This window comes from Ambystoma mexicanum, chromosome 9, assembly GCF_040938575.1.
Source record: "Ambystoma mexicanum isolate Mex_15411 chromosome 9, UKY_AmexF1_1, whole genome shotgun sequence".
Lineage (NCBI taxonomy): Eukaryota > Metazoa > Chordata > Amphibia > Caudata > Ambystomatidae > Ambystoma > Ambystoma mexicanum.
Window position 1 is genome coordinate 355,167,939 of NC_090931.1, and position 8,103 is coordinate 355,176,041.

At 44.8% G+C, this 8,103-nt stretch overlaps 1 protein-coding gene across 1 annotated transcript; it reads right to left on the reverse strand.

Moving 5' to 3' along the window:
- Positions 1–2,113: 2,113 nt before the first annotated feature.
- Positions 2,114–3,341, reverse strand: CENPP (centromere protein P). The gene has a single exon (XM_069614780.1). The coding sequence runs from the start codon at positions 3,174–3,176 to the stop codon at positions 2,319–2,321; it is 858 nt and encodes a 285-aa protein (XP_069470881.1). The 5' UTR covers positions 3,177–3,341; the 3' UTR covers positions 2,114–2,318.
- Between the last annotated feature and the right edge of the window lie 4,762 nt (positions 3,342–8,103).

Genomic DNA, 8,103 nt, shown 5'->3' on the forward strand with positions numbered 1-8,103 from the left:
GGAATGTTGGTGCGTGGTGTGAATGTTGGGAGCAGAGATTGGAGGTGGCTTCCAGGTGCGTGGGGAGCCCGGTGTCTGGCGTCCTGTCTTGTTCCTAATACGTGAACCTGTTGGACACTGAATCAAGGACAATTAAGAGGTGTACTTACCGCAGGGGACGCCTACGCTTCCATTATATCAAACGGCTACTGAAATATATTTTTATTCTGTGTTCTACACAGCTACATTCTTCCTTTCTGCAAATGTCATCGTTTCCAGATGCCAAGTGACGGTTTCTTCAAACAGCAGTGGCACATACGCCTAAATGGATGGATGTCCATTACGCTGATGTGGGACAATCGCTCGGGACCGGTATGCCCTTTGGCGGTACCAGCTACAAGGAGCAACCTGTCAGCATTTACGGTGGTCTGGCAAGAAGGTGATGCGAAGCCTTGTAAATCAAGGTGCGTCGAATGCGCATCTTCTCCCGAAAGGAACACTGTGTGCCTCAAGATAAAGTTTTGATGCTGTAACCCAAGGACATTCCAAAATTGGTCATAAATGGAAATCTACAGAGCATTTTTTGTGAAATAAAAGAACATTATAAATTGCAGAGTATTGATGTTTCCTTTAAAAATAGTGGTTTCAATTCCGATTTAGAACGCGCTGTGCTGTGAGAGGATGTGATTGTTGAATTTCCGGATTCTGCGTCAACTTACGTTAAGACGTAGGTGATGACTGGGCGCGTTTGGCTACGCTGCCCACTAACATCATGAAAGTAGGTGGAGAATATTTCTAGGAATAGTGATGTCAGCTTCAGGGTTGGGTGATATGATTTAGTGCTGCGAGGGCACTTGAGCTTAAGGCGATCGATCCACAGATAAGATTATCACAAGATGGCTGCGCCCGACTTCTTGATTTCGCATGTGTAAAAGTGCGGAAAACTAAGGTTAGATGCATAGGACATTTTTTAAATTTTTTTTTTTTACACTCGATCAACGTATGGTTATAAGGATTGGCCCGAACGATCGGGACAATAACATTTTTGAGCGCGCTATTCCTTTAACAGGATACAAGCAACTCGAGATGTACATAAAGTCATGTGTTGTATCATCAAGCTAGCATTAACTGCTTGTACCATTATTTGAAATAGGCTTTTTGTTCTAGCTCTCAAAATCATACATCCTTTTCCAGGCACTTTGGATTTAGTTACTCTACCTTTGGTTTCAAAAATGTATAACGCAAGGTCTAGAAGAAATAAGGTTTTAAAATGCAGTTTACACATAACAGTGAACATTCTCACCAGTGCTCCAGATTAGGCCTTGCTGACGCAAGTATGTTATTCCATATTTTTATACATGGAAAGTAAATGCAATTCCAAGGGAGTAAAAATGTGTTTTCTTCTTTGCATGACAGTAAAACGCATGTCACAACAAGCCAAAGTGAGCACAAATTTAAAATGTTATGGAAATCATGTGCAATGCTCCTCATTGTGGTAGAATAGCACGTTTCTCTTACAAATTAAACTCCTCTCGCTAGATCCTAATGATGCATTTCTTTCTTTTTTTTCTTTCCGATCATGGTTGTGCTCCTCTAGATCTTATTACACTGTATGGATATGTATACATTTTTACATTGTGTTGATGTCTGCACAGAGGTTGCCCTAAAGAGGTACTCTGTCCGAAATGCATAGGCATACCCATGCTAGTACCGTACTGTCGAGAAAATTAAACTTCTGTCCACTTTTTTTTACCATGCAATGTAGTTTATTATGATTTAAACATAGCCTGTTGTACTTTTGAACTATGCCAACAGATGGTAACGTTGCATTAAGCTCATAGAGCATCCATGCTGAGCATATGGTGTTCTACTACTTAGGCTCTAGGTTATGTAAGGCTGCATTAATCACTCTAGTGCCCAGGGGTCTCGCCCCATTGCTTGCTCCTTACAACTTCACACGACTCTGGTTCCCTCCATATTGATTTCTAGCTACACACATTGCATCCATCACAACCCCACTGAGCCTCCCAAATCGGAAAAAGCTTCCTTAAACCACCAGGGCACCCGGTGTGGAGGTGGGCTGACAACCCCCTCCCGCAAGAAGATATTTTAATGCCAAAAATGGAGACTCGTATTGTGAAAAAATGATAATTTACTTACATCATTTAAAAAATGCTTTTGATTGGTTACGTAAATCTGTTCATAGTCAGTGACTATTGTAAAACAGTTGCAGAAGAAAGTTGCTACGTTTTAATTAGGTAGCATGAACAATTGCAATACTATTTGCATTCTAATTTAAAGGGGCATATTGGTAGAAACATTCGCCCGTGATCAATTGTTTATTCTTGCATAGTAAATGCTTTTATCAAGTGTTCTATTGCTGCCTCTATTCCATATACTTGAAGCAAAGTTCTGAAGCAGCCCGGGGCTCGCTCTATAGCCTTCTTCTTATCCAGTGCAAGAGCTCGCTTGGGCATTTTAGTCAACAGATCCAGCACCGAAGTCACAGCCCCTTCTTCGTTGACATGGATATTCCAAACAATTAGTAATTCGCATCCAGGTAACTGTGGGGTCCTTATGACCATATGCTTTGCTGAAGATCCTTCTGGGAGTCTAACAAGGTCTGGATACTGTCCCTTAAAGCGTCGGAACGTCGCTTTGCGATGCCCACTCAACTCTGAGAACAGAGAGAGAGTACGAAAGAAAAGCAAAATATTGTTCCTCTCCTCCATCTTGGAGACAAACTCCCCGAGATCTGCTTGTTCCCCACTGTCCATTATGATGTTCAGTTTAGTAACAACGGATGAAAGGCGGCCCTTTTCCAGATCTTGTAGAAGTTCGAATTCAAGCTGGAAAAGCAGAACATCGCAGCTCCCTGCGAGCCGGTACTTCAATAGAGATCGACTTTCATTGCTTTCCAGTGTTCTCCTGGTGTATTCTGTGAAGCTGAGTCCCGTGAGCTCCTTTAGGTAGTCAACTTCGGTTCCCAAATAGGAAAGTTCAGCCTTCAGATCGGCGGTATTTTGAGAAGTTGTTGAAGAGGCAGCGAGCCTCCCCAAAACCAACTGAAGGTGTTCGTCGGTGAGATGAGTGGATTCCGCTTGGTTTTGGCACTGTTTTGTCAGAAGTCGGATTTCTTCTTCCAGAGAACAAATTTCATCTTTGTACTGCCGCAACATTCCAGCCTGCATTTCCATTTCTCAAGAGAAACTTAAGTTGCGGTGCATACGAGTTGTGCTCCGATCACAGCACATAGCTTCAGGAATCTATTGTATTCCCGCCCTGCACAAGATAATCATACAACATCTTAACGGACAGTTGTGACTGTTAGAGCAACGGACCCAGCATTGTGTCTTCCATGTCACGTGACTTCCACTTGACGTTCCCAACACGCTAATTTGTAACTCGTGATCCAGTCACCTTGCGGTCTGATGGAGTTCTGAAAGGAAGACTTTTTGGAGCCAGTGACGTTTGCTCGAATGGAGCTCTGTTTCTTTGAAAACAAACACCCAGCTCTTATAGATTTGCTCTAGTAAAACTGTTGATCAGTGGTAGAAATGGTTTATCAGTGGTAGAAATTGAAACAATTTTGGGGGGATCCCACATGGGCAGGGGTGGGGGCGGAGTTTGGAGGAGGGGGCGGAGTTCTGAGGCAAGGGAGCTGCAGTTGACCTCTGCTCAAAGGAAATGTATTTCTTTCATGCTGCTCCTTTCCAAACTGAACACTGTACATCAATTCCACTTTAAATCACTTTCATGACGGTGGTGCACTCAAAATACTGACCATACATGTGACTTCAACATTCAGATGCACCTGAGAGGGAGATTTCCGCAGGGAAATCGGGAGACGCATATTTCCCCATAGGAATGCATTGTCGCTACAGTTATTTTAGGCGGGGAAAAATAGCAATATTTTTCACCTCAAAATCAGGAGACTCCCGCCTAAATCGGCGGGGTTGGCATATATACTGCTGGTAATGCAGTGATTTTTAGTACATTAAGGGATCCATAGACACGCTTTACACTAGAAGGCTACCAGGGTAGCTCAGCAGGGTGAGAGACCATTGCTGAGATGTTATGTATTAAAAACTGGTTGTTAATTGTATGACTTTTTGCAATTCCTTATAATAAACAAGTGCTTTAAAATGCGCTTGACCAGGGCACGGGTTGGGCTGGTCGCTTGATTATATTCAGGGTGGAAGTGGGGGTATTTCTGCCCCTGTACTGAAAATCAAAGTTGGCACCCATGAACTCAGTTTAATTTCCTAATTGCTGCTGTCAGCACAACAGAAGCATTTATTATTTGTGATTATGCAGTTTGACAAGCATCTAACATTTTTATAAATATAACGTGATAAAACAGAAACGAAGGGCACACAAATTACAGGGTATTTGTTTGGTAGTTCAACAAAATAAGAAACACATTTCAAACAAAGCTAGTGAATGCAAGTTTAAGCAACATTTTTGAGTTTGGAAATTACCTTTTTTTCTGTAAAAGTGTAAGATGCACATTTGGAAAACAATAGTGTGCCCAGCATATGGAAAGCCTGCTTTTAACAATGATGGCAACCACATTAGTGATAGTCATGGCCCATTGATTCCTGTGGTGTACCTTTCAGGACAGAAGAAAAAAAAACAGGCTTGCAAATAGAGCCTACAAATACGCAAATTATGGCTGGGCAAAGGAGCAGAGAGCAGACTAGATCAATGAGACCCAAGCTTCCCTCGGCGAAGCTGCAGGCTCGGTAAAGCCTGGTCAGGGCTGAGGCCGGCCAGGTCTGAGATCCGGGGACACATATGATGCTGAATCTCGGTTCAGCGTTGCTATTGGTGGTTCATTTGGCCACAAGCATAGGGTACCAGGGTTCCGGCAGTGCTGGAAAGGGACATAATGTACTGAGGGAAGTCCCTCCTCTTCTCCCTCACTGGGGGAGGGTGAAGGATTGGGGGCAGAGCTAAGATTCGAATGATGTGCTACCCTGAATATAGAATGTAGGCTGCTTTACATAAAAACAAACTACATTTTGGTAACGTAAGACTGACCACCAATTTATTAAATATGCCTGTGCTAGTAGTTCAAGCGTTCATTTCTCCTGAGCATGCAATCATACAATGCACATTTGGTACGGTGCTAATTTCCTCTGTCACAATAGTCACCCTGTCAGTAAAATGTGTGCAAAGCATGAGACATATATATATGGAGCACCACTTTTCTAAGAACAGCTGACCTGCACAGAGAGCCGGTGTTAAGATGGATTTCTAAACTCTGACCTGGAGGGCAGAAGTTTAGGAGGCCACTCTGGTTTAGTGGAACAGGGGAACCTTCTGGACAAACCATACCAATCCACGGTAGCTTGGCAGGCTGTCAAGAGGGCCTCATTTTGCCAGTAACCCTTAAATGTGGCGGTAACGCTATTACCGCAGCATTTAAGGGTCTGCCAAATCGCAGGCTTGGCAGATTTACCCCCAGCTCTGAGTGGGGGCAAATCCGCTGCGATTTTGCAGATTTTCGGTGCTATTACCGCCAGCGGTAATAGCGCCGGCAGTAATAGCGCCGGCCATTCCCCATTGGGCCCAATGGGGAATGTGAAATTCCCGAATGGGCCCAATGGGGAATGGGGATTTATCGTTCTGCCAAACCCGTAATCCGGTGCTGGTTTGGCAATAGGTCTAATAGCCCGGCGGTAATGCCGCCGGGGTTAGTCCCCAACTCGTGATGAGGCCCAAAGTCTCAGGAGGGGTGAGAGTGATCGGAAGCCCACAATAAGCAACACACAATAAAACTCCACAGATTACTATTAGTCTGATATATATCAAAAATACATTTATTATAGGCCTTTATAATCAAAACACAATTAAACCACAGTTATGAAGAAACAATACCACACACGATTTATTTATTTATTTATTTAAATTTATATAGCACGCAAGCAGCCCAAGGGCATTGAGGCGCTGTTACTTGTGAGAGCTTAGTTGCAGAGGTACAGGAATGGTAGCAGTCGTTGGTACATTATAAATATTACAGACATAATACAATACTTACAGCTTATGCAATTGGTCATTACATTCCAGCTTATGCAGTGGGTCATATGAATAGTATTTATGCTGATGCGGGGGACCTTATGTGAAGAGGATGGTTTTCATAGCTTTACGGAAGGCGATGAGGGAGGCCTCACCTCTTCACGATCATTCACTATCTAACATATATATATAATAATGCGATTAGCCTAAGGCTGATGATGGGGGTAGAAAATAACCACGACCTGATAGAGTGGTTTGCAGAGTTTGGGAATTGATGGGGAGCTCAGGCTATCCCAGCCAAGGTGAGTATCTTTTGAGGGACACTGGTGCCTAAAAATGAATGGATGTGCCAGGGGGCCAGCGGTAAGTTAGGAAAGTACTCATCGACCCTCGACACAGTCCAGACCAAACTTTGGCAGTCTAGCCCACTTTCCCGGTAGGTGTTAACCCTGTAGTTTCAGGACGCTCTGGCTCTCAGCGGCTGCGGTACGGGTTGATCATCTGTGATGGGACGTTTGTTTTTTCTCAGCCCTTGGAGGAAGAAGAAGGATATTTCCGGTGCAGCACGTCTCAGGACATGGTAGGCAAGAACTGCAGGCACTTTCAGTGATGGTCACCACAGTGTGGCGACGAAGGGACCGCAAATGCTTATGGCGTGGCGCACTCGTGAATTGCAATCCAGATGAGCTAGGACAATGAGTTTTGGCCGCAGAGGGCCCAGGATTTAAAGTTAGCGATTCTGAATCTGGAGTCTTTACTCGGGGCGGCAGCGTTCCTGTGCGATACCCCGGGTTCGAGCTGGTCACTGGATGGCCCAGTAACACTTCCGAAGATGCTTTTTTTGAGGGTAAGTAGGAGAAGCCAAGAGTAGTTGTTCCCACTACTCCAAAGGGGGCGAAGCGCCCTTGCAGGCCTGCCTGGTATGATGAAGAAACAGGAGTCCGATGGGACAACAGCAGGGTCAGAGCGCCAAACCTTCCAAGCACGTCACCAGCGGTTCCTCGAGTCTGCTTTCTTGTTAAGGATACTTGGCTCCTTATGAGGTTCGGTGTGAACCTCAGTATATCGACCTGGGATGGATGCAGAGCCCCTTCTCTTATCCAAGATTCGGTTTCCGCTCAAATCTCAGATAGCCAATGGAAGATCTGTTCTCTTGCATGCACGCCTGACATGGGCCAATCGTGGCCCACGGTGGTTCCAGTCATTCATGCTTACCAGAGATACTGGCACCAGTAGTGTGGATTGGCACCAGACAGTCCCAACCCTTTTCCTGGGCACTAGCACACGTGACATGCAGGAGCCCTCGAAAGTTGCAGTTTTTGCAGGAGGCAAATAAGGTATAACGGTTTCTCGACCTGGGGGAAGGCAAAGGGACAAAATGGCCAAATGACAGAACAAAAGACTTCGTGTCACAGCCATTTTTGGCACTGGCCACAGTCTGGGCTAAATGCGGTATGTCCATAAAAATTCAGTAAAAATAATTTGAAAGTAAATTGCTGCCACAGTTTGTCTTAGGCACACTTGTACAAACACCAAAAAATCCTTAGAGGGTGGCTAAGCCATAAAACAAAAAGGACCCCTATGCACGGTACTGTAAGGTACTTGGCAAAAAGATAACAAGTAACCAAGACATGGTAACAAAGTTGAAGACTAAGGGAAACATAGTTTCCCAGTACTGACAGCCTGAAGGACGTGTCAGTTTCCCCATAACAAATGAACCAAAGCTGTGAGAAACCTGAATGTGTTTTCACCCACTAGTCCCCGGAAATCTGTCATCCAGGGGGCCAGGACCTGGCCATCGCTATTGGATCCAGTTCCTCGAGGTGGACCAGTGGGGGAGGATCACCTGGATGAGGGGTTTTCAGAGAGTGGAAGTTGGACACCGACGGGCTGTACCCCCTTCCTTGTAACACCTTTTCCCCATCCTACCCTGTAGGACATTTAGCAGCTCTACCACCACCTTTCCAACACAAACACTTTCTTACACTTTAACAGGCAATAACTAACACCAGAGCCGTTTACCTGACAGGTCCCAACACATGGGTCAGGCAGAGTCAGGCAATTGACAACAACCACACACACCTGACAGCCCTTTAAGTTCCC

Bases quoted from the DNA above. Each gene is read 5' to 3' on its own strand.
- CENPP (XM_069614780.1), bottom strand. From the start codon at position 3,176: ATGGAAATGCAGGCTGGAATGTTGCGGCAGTACAAAGATGAAATTTGT.